The sequence below is a fragment of the Priapulus caudatus genome, unplaced genomic scaffold (genome assembly GCF_000485595.1).
Source record: "Priapulus caudatus unplaced genomic scaffold, Priapulus_caudatus-5.0.1 Scaffold758, whole genome shotgun sequence".
In the NCBI taxonomy this organism is placed as follows: Eukaryota; Metazoa; Priapulida; class Priapulimorpha; order Priapulimorphida; family Priapulidae; genus Priapulus; species Priapulus caudatus.
In genome coordinates, this window is record NW_014577819.1 from 86,383 (window position 1) to 109,214 (window position 22,832).

The 22,832-nt window shown below is 41.3% G+C and overlaps 3 protein-coding genes across 6 annotated transcripts; 1 reads left to right on the forward strand and 2 right to left on the reverse strand.

Moving 5' to 3' along the window:
* Positions 1 to 2,278: 2,278 nt before the first annotated feature.
* LOC106813351 (coiled-coil domain-containing protein 89-like) lies at positions 2,279 to 8,469 on the reverse strand. 2 transcript variants are annotated; one of them, XM_014817483.1, is made up of 9 exons: positions 8,381 to 8,469; positions 6,021 to 6,125; positions 5,606 to 5,795; positions 5,292 to 5,448; positions 4,936 to 5,033; positions 3,289 to 3,425; positions 3,013 to 3,095; positions 2,789 to 2,861; positions 2,279 to 2,512 (listed from the first exon to the last, which is right to left on the reverse strand). In XM_014817483.1, the coding sequence occupies exons 2-9, from the start codon at positions 6,114 to 6,116 to the stop codon at positions 2,426 to 2,428; spliced, it is 921 nt and encodes a 306-aa protein (XP_014672969.1). In that variant the 5' UTR covers positions 6,117 to 6,125; positions 8,381 to 8,469; the 3' UTR covers positions 2,279 to 2,425. The 2 variants fall into 2 exon arrangements, with proteins under 2 accessions (XP_014672969.1, XP_014672970.1); XM_014817484.1 differs by having other exon boundaries at positions 2,423 to 2,512; positions 2,789 to 2,850.
* A 209-nt stretch (positions 8,470 to 8,678) lies between these two features.
* Positions 8,679 to 13,242, forward strand: LOC106813349 (peptide chain release factor 1-like, mitochondrial). 3 transcript variants are annotated; one of them, XM_014817478.1, is made up of 9 exons: positions 8,679 to 8,856; positions 10,127 to 10,581; positions 10,691 to 10,828; positions 11,063 to 11,148; positions 11,582 to 11,765; positions 11,956 to 12,119; positions 12,291 to 12,408; positions 12,581 to 12,717; positions 12,880 to 13,242. In XM_014817478.1, exons 2-9 carry the CDS (start codon positions 10,179 to 10,181, stop codon positions 13,096 to 13,098), a joined length of 1,449 nt encoding a protein of 482 aa, XP_014672964.1. In that variant the 5' UTR covers positions 8,679 to 8,856; positions 10,127 to 10,178; the 3' UTR covers positions 13,099 to 13,242. The 3 variants fall into 3 exon arrangements, with proteins under 3 accessions (XP_014672964.1, XP_014672965.1, XP_014672966.1); XM_014817479.1 differs by having other exon boundaries at positions 10,127 to 10,205; XM_014817480.1 differs by lacking the exon at positions 10,127 to 10,581.
* A 2,099-nt stretch (positions 13,243 to 15,341) lies between these two features.
* On the reverse strand, positions 15,342 to 22,772 carry LOC106813353 (60S ribosomal protein L12-like). Its single transcript, XM_014817486.1, has 6 exons — positions 22,636 to 22,772; positions 18,056 to 18,129; positions 17,529 to 17,617; positions 16,550 to 16,641; positions 15,767 to 15,966; positions 15,342 to 15,411 (listed from the first exon to the last, which is right to left on the reverse strand). Exons 1-6 carry the CDS (start codon positions 22,670 to 22,672, stop codon positions 15,406 to 15,408), a joined length of 498 nt encoding a protein of 165 aa, XP_014672972.1. The 5' UTR covers positions 22,673 to 22,772; the 3' UTR covers positions 15,342 to 15,405.
* Positions 22,773 to 22,832: the final 60 nt, after the last annotated feature.

Consider the following 22,832-nt stretch of genomic DNA (forward strand, 5'->3'; position numbering starts at 1 on the left):
GAGTCAATGGTGTAATGATGATGCACTTTCGGGTCTGAATAAGATTGAAGACACTCATCCCAACATGCACTGAACACCACCAGCTTAGGAATGTGCATTGCTATGCGCACGTTTTTTGTTGTCACGGTGATCACAATGGTAGCTTCGTTTTCATGATATTAGCAACTCAGGGTTTCTTCTGAGGGGAAATTAGACAACGGCGGTAATGGCCAGTTTGGGGAAAAAAGGTGCGTGATGGATTCAAAGGTGTGCAGTAGGCACGAGTGTGGATTCTGCATGCAGACGCGGGGGGGGGGGTGTTAGAGGGAGGTTCTGGTGGTCTCCCCCAGCAAAATTTTAAAGATTTTAATGTCTGCATTTGAGCCACCCCGAAAATATAATTTCACCTTTTCGCGGGTAAATCAGGGAGTATTTTACTCCGGACTCCCGTTAATTTCGCACCCTGTTACTTCTGGTGTCATTTTATCCACGTGCTATTTTGCCTCACCTTAGTGATGACGCATATAAGTAATGTTGTAACTTTATTTATTGACTTTTGAGTACCATTGAAAACTCAACAAATTCAACTATAAATTAATATTGGCTCTAACATTTCCCTTGCTGTCTCTCCAGGTAAGTTGGACCATCTTCCTGAGGTGGCTTTCTTCATGGTGGGTCCCATTGAGGAAGTAGTCGCGAAAGCTGAGCGACTGGCAGAGGAGCTGGCATAGATGTTAATTAGCAAGTTATTAAAGTTATTCCTTTGCATGGTGCGCAGAAAATTTAGTGAACAAAATTTACATGCAGCCATATGCTAAGTCATAACGTCACGTTCCCGGTTGGATGTAGTGTAATTTTTTGAGTCCATGATACCAACTGTCAGACTGTTCTTCAGTGTGGGGACTAGCATGTTACAAGATTTTGTTTAATGTTATAATAGAGGAAAGAGGATACAGTTAAATTTCCACTAAAGTGGTGTGTTTTGTTTCATTTGTTGCCTACGTGTGTAAACTAAAAAACATTAATAGTTAAACATAAAAGAAACGAAAATATTCACACCCATTATTTTCTTTTCATATAAGCAAGTTGTTTAATCTTTAATCGATTGCCACACTCGGTCTTCAGATGCCGCATGTGCAATCGTAATTGCCAAAGCAACCACCGATTAGTAAAATGCACAGCATCGCAAGATTGCACATAAGAGACATGCTCTGACATTAATAGGCTGTGGCTAAAACTAACTTCTTGTATATTTAAAAATAAACATATTCATGACTACATAACAACAAGTATTGGGAAAATATTGCGATAATTTTATATATATTAGAGAATTGTACATTTGCTGGTTTTGGCCATTTGGTGCATTATAATAACTACTACGGTACTATTAACACTGATAAGTAAACAGGTACATATACACAATTTATATACCCATTTTTACAGAGTAAATGTAAAAAAGATCATTTACATAATCGGTAAAAATATATTGCATTTTGGCTTTAACAGAGATATTGAGAGGTTAAATAGGGAAAATAGTAACACAGGGGAGGCATTGGTAGAATGTGTGTACGATCTTCAATGTTGACAGCTTGCTACAGTTACAATGACCCCCACGTGGTGGTTCTAACAAGGGGTAGTAGTTCAGCTTTTGTTTGAATTGTACACTTATCACTAACTCATCCCAGGGAATAGTACACTGAGTATAACACTGAGGAGCTCAAGTTCCTTTCACAACAACACGTAATAGCTACAGCATTGACACATATAATACATCAGTATACTATACGACGCATAAGCCTCGTCTACACGACAAACCTTAACTCGAGTTAGCGATTATGTAGCGTCTACACAACAACACCCGATAGCGATTATTACCGATTTATTATGCATGCGTGCGTGCGTGTGTGCGTACACGTGCGTGCATGCGTGTGCACGTACATGTCCGTGCGTGCGTGCGTGCGTCCGTGTCTGTGCGTGCGTGTGTGCGCGCATGTGCAGGTACACGTTCGTGCGTGCATGCGTGCTTGTGCAGGTACACGTATGTGCATGTGTGCGTGCGTACGTGCGTGCATGCATGTGCACGTAGACATCCGTGCGTGCGTGCGTGTGCACGTACACGTGCGTGCGTGCGTGTGCACGTACACGTGCGTGCATGAGTGTGTGTGTGCGTGCGTGCGTGTGTACGTACATCATACTAGTGTTGCCGCCTATCGTGGAGTTATGTACTATTTGCTAACTCGAGTTAAGCATCTACACGGTGCCTTAACTCGAGTTAGCTTAACCTTGATTGACTGGCGAGGTTAAGCTAACTCGAGTTAAGGCCCCGTGTAGACGCTTAACTCGAGTTAAGGTTCGTCGTGTAGACGAGGCTATAAAAGACTAGCACACTTATCATGGACACTGGAAAGACGTCATTCCTGAGGACACGGGAGGCAATTCATTCCTTTTACCCAATCATGTGCCGCAGCTTGCCATTCAACTCTTGTTGCTTAGCTAGCAAATGGCTCGCATGCACCTTGTAAGCCTCAAAATCCTGCACAGGAAAAATATTTTCTATCAGCATTGTAATAAGCCCAACACGTTTAACTAGCAATTGTAGATTATGGTAACAAACAGATAAATAATATTAGCAAAAAATGGCGCTTTACAAAGTACGAGATAGCTATATGAGGTAATTAAAGATTGCAGTGAAATTTCCTAGAAAAAAACTTTGCCCTGGATCTTGGTGCCTAACTAGGAAGGGAGATTTCTTGTATTGAATGTGGAATCATTTCAAAGCCCTAGTCGGTTTATTGTTCTAAAATATTACCTTCTGTGTTTGTTCCAAGCCTTGCTTCAATTTCTGTACCTGGATATCCTTTAAAACTGCCTCTGCTTCTCTCCTAAGAGGAGAAAATATTTTTAATTGCATAAAATTGCTTAAAATTCTGAATTTTTGTGTGATAATTGAATTAATTAATGTGCAAATTAACATTGCTGACGACTGGCAAAACTGATCTAGAGTAAAAAGCACAAAAAGCAAGGTGTACTCACTCAAATTTTAGGGCTAAAGCCTCTGTTTTTTTCTCTGATGTAGCAAACTTGGTTTTCAGTTCTTTGATATCATCTTGCTTCTCCTGAAAACCGATAATAATAATAATATAAGGAATGATAAATTTTAGTGTGCGTGTTTGACCATGTTTGACATATATTAGTAATTTAATTTGGGTGTGCTCCAAGTTACGATATTTTGTATCAAACAGTTAAGAGTCTCTCCGCTGTCAATCAACATAGAGCAACAATGTTGTGTGTACTACATGTGAGCATCACCTGCAGTAGTTTTCCTCTGTGGACAGCAAGATCCAAGAGCTCTTCTTTCTCGTGTGTGAGGTCAGCAATATTCTTTTTAAGGGAATCTTGGCACTCCCGGTGGCTCTCTGATCTGAGGTCAAGCTGAGATACAGCATCTAAACAAACAGCAAATGTACATATACAGGCCCGTAGCCAGGGGGGGTTCGGGGGTTCGCACGTCCCCCCCCCCCAAGGAAGAACAAAAAAGAGGTCCGCGATGTGCCGTGTGTGTGATAAATAACCAACAATTTTTCAGGGAAAAATTTGACTGAAAAGGAAAATTACGGCACGGCTCTGGATATGATCAAGAGCGTATCAAGGTGTTAACACTGATCTTGAGTCGGTTTTCGGCGAAAATACCAGATTTTCACCGCTCATTATCTCAGCGTAGGGGCATCGTAGGGACATGCGGTTTGTTTTACATTAACAAGGTAGGACAGCTGATCAATAATACTACAAAGAATCGTCAAAATAAAACGGGTAAAGTTCATTAATTCGACTAATACTGCAACATGGTTTCAGCATTTCACCGTTGTACGCTCTTCTTCTTTATACGCTCTTGATATGATGCATGCAACGCGCTCGCGCCGGCCATCAACCATGTGCTGCTGCAACCACACAATATAGATCTATCCGGTGAAGGAGAGAAGTGGGTGACCGTGAGTGTGACAATTCTTCAATTTTAATTCGTCTTTTTCCGCCTTCATGGAAGCAAGCAGTGGCAAGTCTGTGAAAATTGATTGATATGTTTGATATTCTGTATCTTATCTTCAATTCCTTTAATAAACTGCGGGAAAACAATGTCAATTATTCGACGACAATGTTTTGTTCCGCCGTGCTCAGGTGCTGTGTCCGAATTCGGAAACATAAGTTACGGCAATCACCGATTTCGGAGACGCATGATGATGCATAATATATTTATTATTTGTAACACCTAAGGAGCACGACCACGAGCAAGTGATGAGTGATAAGCTAAACTATCACTCAATGTTTTTAGGTGTGCAGGAATGAGCAAAGGGGGAAGACCTCCGAAAATACCCTCTGGCCTCCAGTCTGCAAAATCATTTTCTTTTCCGATCGTTTTCATGATAACGCGTTAACGCCACCAGCATTTCCTAAGCGACAGCTCACCTAATTGTTGTGATTGTGTTCATAGTTTCCAAATTTTGGCGAGCAGTGCTGCATGACGAACTGGTAAGGCTCGTGCGAGGCTGCGTAGCATGCTACAGGCCCACAGTTCGATTCCTGGCATAAGCGTACGAGGCTGGGGGGAGGTGCCCCCCCCCCGAGAGTTTCTCATTTGAAAATACTCGCTTTTTTTCCATTTGAAAATTTGCAAGAATTTCACCTCAGGTATGCACCAGATCACTCCATTTTAGTGTAAAAATTACAAAAGCTCCCTGGTGTGGTTCTTTCCTCCGCTCGGGCGCTTCGCTCCCTCAAGTGGTGGACCAGTGAAATAGGCGACCACCCCCCCAAGTACAAAGCTGGCTACGGGCCTGCATATATATATATATATATATATATATATATATATATATATATATATATATACATTTGTGTGTGTGTGTGTGTCAATACATTAATGTTTTGTAAACAGCACGTGTAAAATTTTACCACACATACTTTCGATATCCTCTTGAGCTTTTTTCAGCTTGCTGCTCAGATCACCAATCTGATGTTGACTGTTGCAATCTGTTGCTGTTAGTTGACTATGCAGCTCACTGAAAAAATGCACACTCGATTATACTTTTGTATTGTCATCCTTGTCTTATTTTTGATAATACCATATGATGCATGTGAAGTACCACAGATACTTTGATAAATCGAGAGATGAACGTTCTTGTGAGTATATACAACACATTAACTAGTGGCTCGCATGATTAGTAAAGAAGGATGTGGTTTGACTTTAGATAGTGAAGAATCAAGAGCCACTATGCTTGACAAGGAATAAACCATCTCTACTATCTTATATTCAGTACCTATTGCTTTTACAAATCTCATTATATTTGGTCTCGAGTGACTGGAATTCTCCACGTAATGCAAGGAGTTGTCCATCTCTCTCCATGACTGCTGTAGAGAACAGCTTGGTGTTTTCTTCCAACAGCTGCACATTCTCCTTTCTAATTTCCTCATTGCCTAAACAAATAAATTAATATATAAATAATATTATCAATGCAAGCACAACAATTAAAGCTGGACCACAATCAGGTGCATTCAAATAAAAGATTTGTTTATTATAATCATGAAACACTCTTGCAGCAATCATGAACGACATTGCAAATGCTGTTCCTACTGGCTTTGTACTCATCCTTGATGGTGATCAACTCCTCATGGTTGCTCGCCAGCTGATGGAAGCGTTTCTCCAGCATGCCCACTTTGGCAACCTCGTCCCGCATCCGAGTCTCCAGCTGCTGCTTCTCTATCCGCAGCTCCTTCACCAGTGACTCTAAACACTGGACTCTCTGGCATGCTTCGTCTGCTCTCTGCCAATTGTTAATCCGTGTCAAGAGATCAGATTGAGAGTTAGTTACACAAGTAAAATGTAATAAAACACACCACTTTGCATTATTAGTCAAAATTGGGATTGGCAGAGTGGCAAAACTACAGCATAAAACGTTATTAGTTTACAACCTGCTTTACTATTGGAACATACATTAATAAAATTGTTTGATTGAAACGTTATATATTGATTGGCTCGATCTTCATACCTTCTTCAAAATCGTGATTAATTGTGATTGATCATCAATTCTTGTGAGAAGTGCCTGATCACCATGTACAGAACCTCCATGTGAACTTTGTAACATTCTCCACCACTGCATTTATGGAACACCAGTAATATTAAATTGTGTTAATTAATATCTGTGATTATGACATAATCAGGAACACATAAGAAAAATGATTATCTGCTCGTAGCACAACCTTGTGCATTATGTTCATAATAATCCCTGCATAATGCGGAGTGATGGAGGCTTCAACAGATACAAACACGTAATCCAACAGGCAGTAAACTACACTGATAGGTTACATATTGGTATAATGTGTATCACCAATAAATAAAAGTGTGCCAGAGAAACTTTGAGAATCTAGGATTCTAGGGAACAATAATATTTATTGTTCTAATTATTAATTAGAGAAAGTGAACGGCTGGAGATTGGAGAGAACAAGTAGCACTACAAGTATTAAACTGGTGGCAGGTGGAGAAGGGGCAGGGATGGAGAAGATGGAGAAGAGCAAATAGATGGGTGATACTCCATTAGGAGTGTTCCCAACTTTAATGTCATTAATGGTCATAATAACATATATATATATATATATATATATATATATATATATATGGTCATGGTCATATATTAGTGTTGTGGTTTATTGTCATTTAGGTTAGGGTTAGGGTTAGGATTATCAATCATTAATCATTAATGATATCAAAGTTGGGAACACTCCTAATGGAGCGTTAGCCAAATAGATAATGATCGCCATATAAAGAAGGAAGGGGTGGAGGTAACTGATGCAGATTGTGGTGGTAGCAACAGAAATAGTAGCTCTAGAACTATAGCCCTTGTTCGCCACAGGCCCATATGGCTGTGGCACGTACCCCCTGTGCCTGTGGCGAACAAGGGCTATATAGATCTAGAGCTACAGAAATATGGAACATGACATGGACGTTCTTGCCTATTGCATTTGGAGTGAAGAACAACAATTCATTCTTATAAAAATCTGTGTTTTGACTCACTCCTGCCCACTTCAGTCCTGATGCCACACCATGCATGGTAATTTATATGATAAACCTTTATTGCAAACTTTTACGAATAATTTTCATGAACAGTGAACTTTCCTCAACTTATTGTAATTGTATTTTTTTCTCAGACCGTTTATTTATAGGCCGTGGCTACGCGACCGTTTCCGGACGAGGAGCCGCTAGGCTAAGCATCTGGACATCCATCTCACACAGTGACATTTCACACACATCTTGCGACACCTACACGCGTGATTGCGCAACGGGACGGCCCTCTGCTGATGGCGAGTGTGTGCTTGTGTGTGATGTGTGGGTGTGATGTGTGTGTGTGTGTGTGTGGGTTCTGTGGTGTGTCACTGTGTGCTTGTGCGCCCGTGTGTTGCTGTGAGTGAGAAGAGAGAGAGAGAAGAGCGTGGGAATGTATATGTCGTGTGTGTAATGGTTATTGCGTGAGCAGAGAGAGAGGAAGAGAGAGACGAGAGTAATGAGAGAGATCGCATGAGAGAGAGAGAGAGAGAGAGAATGATAGAGACGAGCAGCTGTGCTGTGTGTTGTGTGTGTTGTGAAAGAGAGAGAGAGAGCGACGGAGGACGATGAAAGGATTAGATGGCAGCAGCGCATATATTGTATATATTGCTTCAACAATCAGCAGAGCGTCCGATTGCACTCATGCTGTGTACCGCGAGTCGCGCCGATCACTGTGTGAGTGGAATGATCCGGATGCCGTAGCCTGGAGGCCTACGCGACGTCCAGACGCGTAGCCACTGCGTTATTTATATTGTTATTGTTTCATATTTTCTTCATGCAAACCCTATAAGCTCTAATATAGCACTTGTTGCCGCCCCTGTCGCAACGAGGGCTGCTACGTAGTGACACTAGAACTATCAGTATCATGGTCATACAATTATTCAGATTGGCATGGGTGATACTCCATTACTCATCAGGAGTGTTCCCAAATTAATGTCATTCAATAATGCCAGCGTCATAAATAACATTATATATATATATATTATATATATTAATATAATATATATAATATATATTATATATATATAATATTATATATATATATATAATATAATGGTCATTGGTCATATTTATTTGTGGTTTAATGTCATTTAGGTTAGGGTTAGGGTTAGGGTTAGGATTATCAATCATTAATCATTAATGATATCAAAGTTGGAAACACTCCTAATCAGCTAATGTAATGATGGAGCGTTAGCCCCCCGCCGTGGCCATTCCCTCGTTTCAATCATAGCACTCGATCCTCCGAGTGTAATCATTGCTTTCGACATGTAGGGGCCTACTATCTTTAAATGCTAAGTTTAAACTTACAACAAAGATAATTGACTTGCAAGATACACGTTGATGTATATATTCGATAACGTTGCCAGGTTGGAACTATTCAAATGTTTACATTTCGACGAAATGTGCGGCGCTAACAGTTTAGACGCCATCTGACGCAAAAATTATGCAACTTTTACTGGGAAAGAAATCGACAATTTTTCAATACTGATAAAGTAAAAAATATATATCTTTGTTAGAATTTCACATATAACTATATAATTGAGATTTTTAATTATGAATGGCTTGGTATATAAAGTGACTAAACATATCGCTAAAGATTCAAGAAAGTACGACAAGCAACATGTCTGCGCCCTCAGGAACTTGCCAAATTTCGAGATTGTGTGCAGTGTCCAGAATTAGAAATAAAATTATAGCCACAGATTGGTCACTATTAGATAAGTGACGACGGAAAGTCATAGGACAACCTGTTAAAACTGTTGTTTTTCACAAGCACCCTAAAAAAGGTATTGACTATGGTTTACTAGTTCAACTTCAACTTGGGTTGTTGGGTATACAGTCTGAGTCTCTAGCACATCAGCGAACCACCGAGTGAATATGCAATTTTTCTGCTCATCCGTTAACCCGACCAGGCTGTGTGACTAACGTCAATACCGGTTGATACTCATCCGTTAGCTCCAAGAAACGGTATTGCTAGGGTTAGATACCCTAGTATTGACGTTATTGACATTGACAGGGCTCGAATTAAGCGACGAGAAGGGCAAGGCAATTTTTTTAGGGCATGTGAGAAATCGCCTTGAATTTTCTCTAAAATGGAAGGGCACAGAGGCAATTTTAAAAGGCACCAAGGCAAGTCTCAAAATTTGAGAAGGGCACAAAGGCACTTTTGTAAAATAAAGGAAAACTCAACAAATCATTACATCAACATCGTCTTGCTTTTAATGTACAAAACAATATGCCCCCATGTAAGCTTACACCGTAACACCGACCCCTGTACCCCCCTCTGCTAATGGAAGTACAGTAACAAGAAATTTTACATGCCCGCTATCAGGAGCGAATAATTATCCGATGCTGTTATTATTCCCTCCTGCGACTATCGGTTTTAAGCTCATCATTGCAACTACAGCACGCACGCGCACGTGTTATGTTGACTCGACTAAAAACGAAACTAGGGCAGTAGATTAAAGGGCACCGACGGCAATTACACAACAGGGCAAGGCAGGTGACTGCCGTCGGTTGGGTTGGATTTTCAGGGGCAGTACGGCGATTGATAGGGGCACCGACAGCAATTGCCGTCGGTGCCGTCGGTTAATTCGAGCCCTGGACATTGACGTATTGACGTGTATTGACGTTAGTCACACAGCCTGGTCGGGTTACTCATCCGTATGCTTAAGTTATATTCTGTATGAACTAGCTATACAACTACTAGCTTTACAACTATACGACTACCAGTATTATATCGCCCTGGGAATGTTCCTACATTTTATTTCTACTTTGTTGCAACGTTTCCTTAATATTATTCCTTCTACCTTGTTGCACGTTGCAATAATTGCAACGTGAGTTTGAAACGTGAATAATGAAGCGTTTTCTGCTGCAATCCGCAGTGTTGCTCCGTCTATTATTTGATCAACTTTGTCTGTCTTCGATGTAGTTTCTTAGACTTTAAACACTACTCATTATGAGGTTACATGATTGGTGCCAGTGCTTGTATTTGTAAATGTTATCTTTTAATTGTTTTAGTTGTATAATATTGACATTGTTTTAACCTTTTTTCAGGTGCAGGTTAAAAGCAACAGTACTGCGTCATAGCAAATTTTAACTCTGCTGAATGCTAAGTATCATAACAATTTATATGGTAAATGTGAATATGAATGTAATAATAAATCGGCTGTTATCAAGTCATGTACGATGCTGTGGAAAAATTATCAAACCATGTGATCATCCTATAAATTATGCTACAGAATATTATAGTTTGAAACAGAAAAGGTCGCTAACTACTGTTTCAAAATCGAGAATTGAGAACAATCTACATCGAAATATTTTCTCTCAGAAATTTAGAATTCCCAGAAGTTATGGTGAAGAAAGTAGGTGTAATAAGTTTACTCAGCAGTACAATCGTTTGCTTAGCACGTCTCCTGATCCAGATATCGCATTTAGCAATCCGTCAGTATCTAAGCGAATAGACATAATTATGAAAGAATATAGCAAGCTCCAAGCAAAGGTTTTATCAGGTAAGCTAAATCAGGTTTTATCCACCTGTGAACTGCCATATATTTTATTAAAACATTTACTGTATTATTTCAAGCTATAAAAAATACATGTTAACTACCACTGCAATAGGTGATTTAGCTGAAGAGGATGATGCAATACAAAAGGAAATCATGTCCAGACTTAACAGCTTACAGCCATTGATTGAAGTAGGATTGAACATGCAAGAGAAGAGAAAAGAGCTACTGGATTTAAATACACTAATAGCAGGTGTCGTGCCAGTATACTGTTCTGTATACATTTATTCGTTTGTAGAAAATCGTTTATAATTGATTAGTAAATTTAATGTATAGTACATTAGACATAGAGAAATTGGTGTTGTATAATATACGAGCTAGCTTATTGTTGATTAAATCTTACAACTCGTATAATATCAGTAATTGCTGTGAAAATAATTTTAAAATATTTAGCATGACACAACCGTTCTGTATTCTGTTTATGAAGATAGTGCAACAGATAGTGAGATGATGTGTGCTGCCTTGGAGGAGAAAAACTCATGTGAAGCCGAAATTCGAAAGCTGGACGAACAGGTTTTGATATATGGTGTTTTACGTGATTTGCATTTGGAATTGCAGTTGGATTAATGAATTACAGATAACTTTTGTTATGGTTTGATTTGTTTGATTAAATTTTGCTACTATAGTCATAATTCAACTTACATTAATTATTTTAATATACCATTAAGTTTAGTCAGATCCCCTTGTTACGGGGGTGCAGGGGAGTAAACGTCAGGGGATAAAGTTAAATTTCTCAATCAGAGCTCTGTGGCATGCATGGACTAATGAAAATCCACAGATGGCTAGCTATTCAGAATAGTAATTGCATGTTGACTGTTTGCATGTAGCATTCTTGAAAGATGAAAAGGCAGATTTAATAAAAACTCATGCAGGGTAATGGTGCAGTATTAGTAACATGCAATACTAGTTACTTTTAGTTATAAATCTTTTTACATTGATATTGCAGGTTATTGAGCTTTTATTACCTAACGAAACCTTGGACGACAATGACATTATATTGGAGGTTAGTGCTGGGATTGGAGGGCAAGAGGCCATGCTATTCGCCCAAGATATGTTTCTACTGTATGAAAACTATGCCGCAGAAATGGGCTGGAGCTTTGACATCTACGAACATGTACACACCGAGATTGGTACATAATTATAAAGTTAACAATTTCCAATAAGCAATTTTTTTCAGGGTACCAATGTTATTGTCAACATTTATTTGTTACAAACTGCAGATTTTTATCTCTAAATTGTTGTAATCTTATTTTTACTTATCTTCTATTATTCAAAATGATAGTCTTGCAAATAGTAATAAACACAAACTTCCTCCTATAGGTGGCCTCAGGCGAGCAAGTGCTGGTATAAGCGGGCAGTGTGCTTACAAGCATCTAAAGTTTGAGAGTGGTGTGCACAGGGTTCAGAGAGTGCCAAAAACTGAGAAAGCTGGCAGGATACACACCAGCACAGTGACTGTAGCCATCATGCCACAACCCAAAGAGGTCAGTCTTTCAACCAGATGTATGCAGCTATAGGGGAATCGTTAAATTGAATTATAATGTTTGTTTATGTAGTGCTGCAGATGAAAGATCCACTTATATAAATCGTTTCATATCAGATTTTGCAATAATGTAGATAATACAGTGAAGAAAATTAACTGTCGACTGTTGCAGATTGATATAGTCATTCATCCAAAAGATATCACGATCGAGTGTACTCGGTCTAGTGGAAAGGGTGGCCAGAGTGTCAACACTACAGATAGCTGTGTACGCATAGTTCATAAACCAACAGGTAGGTACTACTAATGCTGAAGAGATTGTTGACGTGTTATGGCATCGTTTTCAAAATTCAGTTACACCTAGTTGTATTTTGCTGTTATGCTTCCAGCATAAGTTGAAGTGCTTCAAATGTTGATTCTAATAGTTAAATTGATATGGCAATACTTATCATTGTACATTTTAAGGAGTTGTATCAGAGTGTCAGACCGAACGTTCTCAGATGCAGAATAGAGAGAGAGCCATGAAAGTGTTACGTACAAGACTGTACAATGTTAAAGTTGAAAAACAGCAAGAAGAAGAGCGATCTCATAGAAAACTTCAGGTATGCTCTATGCATTTACTCACTTCAGCACGCCTGCCTTATTACCAAGTTACTGAGCAACCCTAAGCCAAGTTTAAGCTTTATGATTGGCACTGTCAGGATTAATAGTTATATAAATTTGCTCAGCTGTTGCACGCACTATGCGTTCTCTTTCTCCTACAGGTTGGGTCAAAAAGCCGATCGGAGAAGGTGCGGACGTACAATTACCAGCAAGATCGCATCACAGACCACAGGATCGGTGTGAACCGGTTTCATATCCCAGAGTTCATGTCAGGTGGTAGCAAGTTCCACGACCTTGTCTTGGCTCTGCTCGAGGCAGACAGACGGGAACGACTCGTCGAACTCTTAGAGAAAGCTAATAATCCAAATGAGAGATCTTGATGTAAGGCTATATGCTTAGGAAGATTGTGCTTGAAAATTGAGTTGAGGACACGCCACATTACAGCACCTGTTTGTGGGCGTCAGGATCCACATAAATTCCGTGTAGTTGAAAGTATTATTCATACATAAAACGAATATCTCAAACTTGGCTTGTTTGGTCTTTTAATGGACAATATACGTTCTTGAAGCTTGGTGGCTGAGGAAAACGGCCAGAACAGGGTGCAAAATGGTAATTTACCAATGTTATGTACATTGGTACAAGCAGTTAGCACGGTCCGTGATACAGTACAGTAAAACTTGCATAAGTCGACACTTGGGACCAGCATATTTGTGCCGACTTACAAAAATGACGACATACACGTAAGTCGTCATTTTGTCGACTTATATTTAGGGCTCCCCTCCCAGGCGCCCGTCATCCCTACGCAGTCATAAACATGCTCCACACATGACGTCAGTTTGCACCAGATACATAGCAGACATGAAACAATCGGTCCATACATCAATCGACACCGCTGTTGGCTATAACGCACGTATATCGTACGCACTAGTGGCAAGTGCGGCACACGCTGGCTATCTGTAACACCCGCTGTTGATTACACATTGGCACATATCTGCGACAGCCAGAGAGACCGGGTACAAGATGGCGTTGCGCAAAAGATGCGTTGTTCCTTGACCGCCGAGAGTGGTTAAGCCGCGCACTTCCGCGGGACTGGGCGCACGCGACCGCGGGGTGTTGTATGTAGCATCTCGCGCTGCCCGCTATATACGAATTCGCGCGCCGAAGGAGGGCGGGCGCGCGAATCCGTATAGCGGGAAGCGTAACATCGCGCAGTTTTCGTCAGACGTACACCGGCTTGACTACGGCGGCCTTGGGGAGGGCATTTTCTGCTGCTGCTGCTTTGCTGCTCCAGGTCCACGCTGCAGCAGGGACCAGTATTGCTTGCTGCTGCTGCTGCTTTGCTGCTGCATGGGCCAGTATTTCTTGCTGCTGCATGGGCGCGCTGCAGCAGGGGCCAGTATGTACGTGTACGTAGGATTAGCTACGTGTCAAAACTGGCACGGCCACGCCAGTACGTGCTCGCACGACGTGCCGTCGCCACGGGCAGCGCGGGGTCAAGTTGGTAAAAACCTGCCACGTACGCAACCAGGCGCGGCGGCGGCGGCGGTTTTGGAGATAGCATCTAGACCGCCCACGCCCACGTGGAGCGCCGTACGCGTCTTCGTTAAAACCTCTGTGATAGACATGACGCTACACTCGGCAGTAGCCCACGTCATCGCGTAGCGGCCAATGAGCGAGCGCATAGTCGCTGATTGACAGCGTTTCTTGGGGTTTCTTGTAGGAGCCACTACGTCTTACCCTTGAGGCGCGCCACCCCAAAAATGTTTAGGGGCCGTTTGGAGATGGACTCCAGGCGTCGATCGCGAAATGTCGGTTGGATTCCGCCCTGTTTTCGCGGAGTTCGTTTTCAGAGCCCTGTTTAAGTTATCTGTCTAAGTGGACAATAAGGGGGCGGCGTATTCGCTGTGGGGGCGCGGCTTCCCCGTGCGCTGCGTGCAACTACCGGGGCCGTCCGTCCAGCTCGTACATCCCCTAGACCGTACACTGCACCATCGGCATTTCTGATGACAACTTACAGATGGGAAATTACTGTTGTTTGTATTACATGAGACCTGTCTAAGGGCGCCGACTTGTACATATTGACGACTTAGGCGGGGGCTATTCCAATGGGTTTACTATGAGAAAATCGGGACTTTGACTTCCATGACGACTTATGCGAGTTTTACTGTATACATATATAGCGCCCTGCCCATACAAAGGAAAACCGATTGGTCTCAGAAAACGAATTCACAATGTAAACCCTACAAAATGAACCTACCTACAAGACGAACAAGTCGATTGTGTCTATTTTGACAGGTATGCTTATGAAAATATTTTCATGCTGTTTTTTTTCAGTTCAACTCATTCCTGTATTTAATACACTTAATACTCTCATACATTTTATTAATGTATTTGCCACATATTGCTTCAGTAAGTATATTGCATCTTTTTGTGTGTTTTAATAGACATGTATAGAAGACATTACTTTATGTCTGTTGGACATTTTTTAATCTGGCTCAATAAAGCTGGGAGAGGACAGGTACCGTGCTATTCAACTCGTGGATAGATGTATGGTAAGTGTTGATTGTAAATTGGCTCTAATTTCTGTCTAACAGAAGAAGAATAAAACAATGAACAGATTAAATTAAAGTACATCGACATTTTTTTCTTTTAAAGTCTGTACAAATGCATTCTCTTCTCCATTGAATTTACTCCTGCAAAACAAAAATGCACAAAATTACAAGTCATGCAAACAAAACAACTATCAACTGTAAATCTAGCATATTTTATATTATACCATGAATTACATCGCACTCTGCCATGTTGTAAACATTCGTCTAAGATTTTCCGCATTAGTTGTCGTACAACCTTGTACTGGGAATGAAGGGGCTACACTGATAATAAGGGCATTCAAGCACACTAAGTTATACCTCGTGCAAGGGAACTTTCGTAGTGGATAATTACAGACGTGGGCGAATTTACATAACCAGTCATCACAGCGCAAGGCATTACTCTATACCTGTATCTACACCATGCAAACACCATGAAGAACAGTGCTGGCCGACTTACATCAGGGATCTCGATGTCGCCACTGTTGATCTTCTCGATGACATCATGTGGTGCCATGCCATCGACGGTGCAGCCGACAGACTGAGCAGTGCCCAAAATCTCCTTAACTGTGCCGGACAGGAACCGCGACAGAGAGCGATCACGCATGACCTTTGCGGTGTTTATGATATCATCCATGGTGATGTTACCGTTGTGTAAGACTAAAAGAAGTAAAGGAATTTACATGAACCACAGACAACATTAAACACTTTGTGGCATTACATTGAGTTTTACGTATTACATCAGTTTTTGAATACTCGGGATTTAAAAATTTCAGAGCGAACTCTATACTTTTTAATGCAAGCAAATTTTCCATCGTGTATTTGTACATGTAAATATACGGCACTTGTTAGAATAACATAGTGAATCTGTATTAGGCCAAAACAAAATATAGGTGTGGTTACGGTTTCCCGACCGACCCTAAACATTTAATTGTCAATTTTCTTAGAAGTAAAAAAAAATAAAAATGAATTGGACGGTTCCTGCTTCAAAAGGCACAACGCACATGACATCCTTCGGACATGGTTCGTAAATAAAATATTTCAAGAAAATAAAATGTTTCCCCTACCTACCTACACTATTTTTTTCGACATGTAACGGTAACCACACATATATTTTGTTTTGGCCTTAGGACCAGTAACTGTACAAATGTGTCAAGAGTATGAGCAGATTTATTCATCTATGAAGTAACAAATCCATACAGATTAATATTCAAATATGTGAAATCTGAAATATGCTACTCACTGTTCTTAACCTTCTTTCTGTCTCTGGGTGGTTCCTTTAGTGCTTTAATTACCATAGCTGCTGCGCTGGGCACAACACTGATTGTTGCTTGTCTAAAATTGGAAACATTCAGTAAATCAGTGTAACTCATAAATTAGTCATGTGACAGAGACTGGACAGTATTTTCTACATCCTATTCAAGTGCTTACAGAGCAGCAAGTGCCTGAGAATGTTACACTGCTTTTAGTAAAGGGGTGGACATACTAGGCAATTTTTCATGCGACCGAGCCGGCCGGCTCGATTGCATGAAAAATCGCGTAGTGTGTCCAGTGAGTCGCATCGATTTTCGAGTCGGCCGGCTGAGTCACCCGATTCAAACATGTTTGATCATTATTTGAGCCGGCCGGCTGCAATCGCCTAGTGTGCCCGGGTCTGCGATTGAGCCGGCCGATTGTACAATTCATCAGCCAATCAGCGTGCTGAAAATCCACAGAGTCGCCCGACTGAGCCGGCCGGCTCGATCGCACGAAAAATCGCGTAATGTGTCCACAGCTTAAGGGAAGCTGCAATTGGTAATAGGATTTATCTATCATGGGATGGCAGTCAATTAGAACCATAAATAAAGACCCTTACCCAGCTGCTAAACTTCTGAATAGGAGTGTCTCCCAGAAGCTGTTGGAAGTAGTTAGTAAGAATTTTTCCCAGTGAACCATTTTGTCATCTCTCAGAAGTTTTTTATCAGTCACGGTATATCAGTAGCAGAACTGATAAATGTGTGTTCATCAGCGAGACGGCATCGTTTTGGTGCTAACGAGTAGGCGCTCTGAATAGGAGTGTCTACCAGAGGCTGTTGGAAGTAGTATCACATTCCCCAGTTCGGGACTGGCCAATTTTGGTGCAATTTATTGTAAGTTATATAAAGTAGATATCAACATTTTAGAAATCAGAACTGGTTAGGCGTTCGCACTTATCAGCCACCGAATCACGTCACAACACATACCTGTTTTGAATGGTCAACTTGCAGGTGATCTTGAGACCTTTCCAGTCCTGGGTTGCCTTGGCAATATCATCTCCTACTTTCTTTGGTGACTGTAAACAGATATTATCCAATGCAATTCTGATTTGCTTCATGAACAGATCCGAGGATGGGTTGGAAAATGCACTAAAATGTCAAAACATCTCTGACCAATCTTTCACATCATTGCAAGAGGTAGAAGAGTGACACCATGCCCAATGCAAACCAGTGTGGTATTTTTTTAATCATTAAAAAAGATTGATGCAACAAATAAATTAAAATTAACTGAAAATGTAATTATCATTAAAAAGTTAATTTTTCCCAGTGAACCATTTTATCATCTCTCAGAAGCTTTTTATCAGTCACGGTATATCAGTAGCAGAACTGATAAATGTGTGTTCATCAGCGAGATGGCATCGTTTTGGTGCTAACGAGTACGGTTTCAACATTCACCTTGCTACTGTGCAGTAAAAATAAGTATGCCTCTACACCCATGAACTGCTAACACTTACCAAGCCAAGGGGACCAATTTTAGGAGCTAGTGTAGAAGTAGCACCAACTTCACCACCCACAGCCCTCAGGTACACTATCAGAAAAAATAATCATCATTAGTAATGTAGCCTCCTTAATTGCAATGGTTTACTTGTTCAAACTGCAATAGTCATTCATCATTCATGGACTCAATTTAGTGATGGTTTTCAAGAATTTCAAATTTATGACTAACCCCTTGGTACCTGTTGCAAATTTATATTGGTTTCACACGGATACATTCAGTATATTGACACAAGCATTGCCAGTAAAAACTACTGTCTAGACTCGTGCATTTCTATATATTCAGGCTTGAAACTAACCCAAAATCTGTATTAGCCAACAGAGCTGGTATTATGGAAAAATCTAAAAGCGCTAAATCCCTGAAGTGTGGTTCGGAAGCTCCATGGCCAGCAGTTAGCTCCGTACAGAAGGAGAGTAAGAGTGGGTAGGTATTGCATACGTGGGGGGGGGGAGCTCAATAGAACAATTGTGATTTTAGACTATCTGAGACCCATTCTGTAATTTAAATCAACATCAGGAAGCCTGCTGAAATATACTGATAACATTTAAAACATACTTATATATAACAATCCCCAACTCAAACAAATTATATTAAAACAGGAAGTTAACTTAAATCTCATGACAATGCAGGGGTCGAAATTAGATTTTTATTATGGTATCCATTCGGGATACCAGGTATTGAGATCTGGTATAGCATTTTTTGGATAGTAATTTCAACAATGTTGGTATCCAAAATCTTTAAATATAGCTGCGTTCACATGAGGATTTCAGTACCGTATTAGCCACACAGTAAAAATATTCAAGACTTATACGCGACTTAGCAAGCACCGTACTGAAATACGAGGCTTATTCGGCGAGGAAACTGATTCCGCGCTGGCCGCGTATTGTCTGTCGTGTGAACGCAATTCGAGGCCTCGTAAGCCGCGAAACTGTAGTGCGCTTACCTAGACTGGTACCCGTTCGCCACCTTCACTCCGGCAAGTATCCTTCGCTACACCGACGTACGTGACACGACGTCGTTCGCTACACGACGTTAGTGTAGCGTGTGGAACTGTCGACCGGGTACCAGTCTATATTATACCTAGCCAGCTAAGCCTCGATTCTCGTGTGATCGATGCGGGTTGTATAAGCACGGTATTTCAGCTGAATTCAGCACCAGATAAGTACGGAACCAGCGAGGCCGTGAATCTCGTGTGAACGCAGCTTATGCAATAATAGCATTTGGAAATTATTAATATGTAATGTAATTATTATATAAAAACATGAAAACAGTTTCACAGATATGCACAGACAAGTACACTGCAGACGTATTGTCTAGACGCATTGTCTGGCATCAGTCATGCTCAGCCAAAGATTTTGATTGACCCTGTCTTGTAGTTGCCACAACCCCACTGTAGGAACATTGTCTGAATCCTGCACTTCACATAGATCACCAGCGTTCTCTGAATTAGGTCTTCGGACCCTGCTGCCTGCCATCGGTTGTCATTGTGACTTTGAGATAAGGATATGGTTTGCAATTTTGTGACGTTAGCACATGCCAATTTTAAACTTGAATCAGATGATATCAGTTGCACAAAAAGTAGCAAGCAGGTCAGCCATGACATGCTACTAGCCTCTGGCGAGCAGAGAAGCGTTAGTTTCAAGTCCCGTATATTATGAAAATGTTTTACATAATGGCACATTGGAAGAACCAACTCATAATACAATAAAACCAGCCAAATTAGTATACGATTACCACATGCTGATATGGTTGCTTTAGGCACCTCTCAGAAACATAGAAATCAGTCATGGTATTTCAGTAGCAGAACTGATTTTTGTGTGTTCATCATAGAAACAACATATATGACAGTGGCCCTGACTAGTATCATTATCATTGTCAATGTCAATACTCAATACTATCAGTGTCACGTATCAATTAATAGTAATATTAATAAAAATTATAGTCACATGATGTATTGTAATTTGTATATTAATATATATTATAGCTTTCATTGCTTCGTTGCCAACCACAGGCACTTGAAGCGTTTCAATAAAATATAATGCTAAATAAATACGATATCTATTTACTACCAAATTCTTATTGTTTCTATACTCTCTTTCACCTATTATTGCCGACAGTTTCCTGTAAATTCCGCCCAAATCCTATGTACAACATACGCTGCTGGTGGCCATTGCTCTCGCGGCTGCACTGTGCACACTTACACTTATATATATAACAGGTAGGAAAGCGGGATCCCTAAATTCGCTCGACGCTCGCTTGATTTCACGCCTTCACAGCACGAATACACATCCAACAGCTTCCATTTCAAGAACAGTGTTCACATATTATAAAAACATACCGTCTCTGTTCGTAACCGACCTGTGTCACGCGAAATCACACAAAGACTGACAAAATTCTTGCGTTCGCTAACCTTGCCCAGTAAATAAATGTAAATGGCTGCCAGTACAGGGCTATATAGACTGGGACTCGCTCCCACCTCGATTACCCATCGAGTGACCAAGCTAAGCCAAGAGGTGGGAGCGAGCGCCAGTCTATGGACTATAGGCGGCGCACTGCTTTCCAACTCCCGTACGAGCCTCGCCATTAGAGCGTTGCAAAAACGTTGCAGCGTAAGAATGAGGTCACGAAGAGCGCTGGTGGGTGTTTCCTGATTCTGACAGCCATTTACATTTACTGGGCAAGGTTAGCGAACGCGAGAATTTCGTCAGTCTGTGTGATTTCGCGTGACACAGCTCGGTTACGAACAGACACAGTATGTTTTTATAACAAGAGAACACTGTTCTTGAAATGGAAACAAAGATGGAAGCTGTTGGATGTGTATTCGTGCTGTGAAGGCGTGAAATCAAGCGAGCGTAGAGCGAATTTAAGGATACCGCTTTCCTACCTGCTATATCAGGAGCGTATAATGATAAATATTGTCATTATACGCTCCTGGCTATATATATATATATATATATAAGTGTAAGTGGCGCTGATATGGTCTATGTCCCCCAGGGTACTGCCGGAACGTACCCTGGGTACGGTCCGGTATACCGGAACGTACCCTGATAACTATCTATCTGATATGGTTAGGGTTAGAGTTAGGGTTAGGGCTAGGGCTAGGGTTAGGGAGTAGGCGTAGGCCACAGGCACTTGAAGCGTTTCAACTGTAAACACACGCCGCCGCCATTGCGCGCACACTGACACATAAATATATAGCAGGTGAGAAAGCGTGCGCCAGGAATTCGCTCGACGCTCGCTTGATTTCACAGGATTTCAACACCATCTTTGCTGCTAATTGAAGTACAGTGTTCACTTGTTGTAGAAATATTATGTCTCACTTCGAAACAGAGCTGTGTCACGCAAAATCACGAATTAAATCATGAAATTCTCGCGATTGCTAGCACTGCGCGCGCGATTGTAACAACCTTAAGTACATGGCGGAAGGCGGCGCACTGCATCTTGGGTAACAACAACGTTGCTTTCCGCCTCCCATGTGTGCCCCGTCAAAGCCGCCAGTGGGGCGTTGCTATAGATACCATAGACAGGACGAACTTTCGTTACCTCTGCACGTTTTCAAGACAGTTACATCGGAGTGTACAGTCTGAATGATAGTTGGAGCATGGAGCGAGTCGAGTCGCCAAGCGGTCGCCGGAGGCATGCTGTTCGAAAAATGACGTCACAAATACGGCCGGTAGGGGGTCTCCAGATCCCGAAGTTGTTACAATCGCGCGCGCAGTGCTAGCGATCGCGAGAATTTCATGATTTAATTCGTGATTTTGCGTGACACAGCTCTGTTTCGAAGTGAGACATAATATTTCTACAACAAGTGAACACTGCAGCAAAGATGGAGTCGTAAGGTTGAGTATTTGTGTTGAAATCCTGTGAAATCAAGCGAGCGTCGAGTGAATTCCTGGCGCACGCTTTCTCACCTGCTATATATTTATGTCAGTGTGCGCGCAATGGCGGCGGCGTGTGTTTACAGTTGAAACGCTTCAAGTGCCTGTGGCGTAGGCGACTCCCTAGACTCGTTAGTGGAGTCGGCGAGGTACGGTCCGTCATATTAGATAGAAGTATTTAGTATCAGGGTACGTTACGGTATACCGGACCGTACCCAGGGTACGTTTCGGCAGTAACCTGGGGGACATAGACCGGCCCCAGGATACAGAACATGGATCCCAATAAAACCGATGTGCCTAACCCTAACCCTAACCATAACCCTAACCTATTATATTGATGTAAATGACATTGGTTTTATTGGGACCCATGTTCTCTATCCTTGAACCCATAGACCCTATCAGCGTAAGTGGCCGCCGGCAGCGTATGTATAATGTTGTACATTACTACATAGGATTTGGACGGAATTTACAGGAAACTGTCGGCAATAATAGGTGAAAGAGAGTATAGAAACATTAAGAATTTGGTAGTAAATAGATTTCATATTTATTTAGCATTATATTTTATTGAAACGCTTCAAGTGCCTGTGTTGCCCACGACCATGTGCAACGTTATGACACCACTCAATTCAAGGAATGGTTTCACGAACACTCGTTTACATACCTATTTTAATTTCGTTGGGATCAAACTTAGGAGGCATCCTGCTAGTTGATGGTAACTCGTATTACAATATAAAGAACGGAGTGGTGTGGATGAGTCCGATTAGGGACACGACCAAAAAGTTGCACCAAAATCCGATCACCGAAAACAGGAAAGAGGACCTTTTCTTTTGAACTCGCCAGGTGCAGACACTAGGCAGA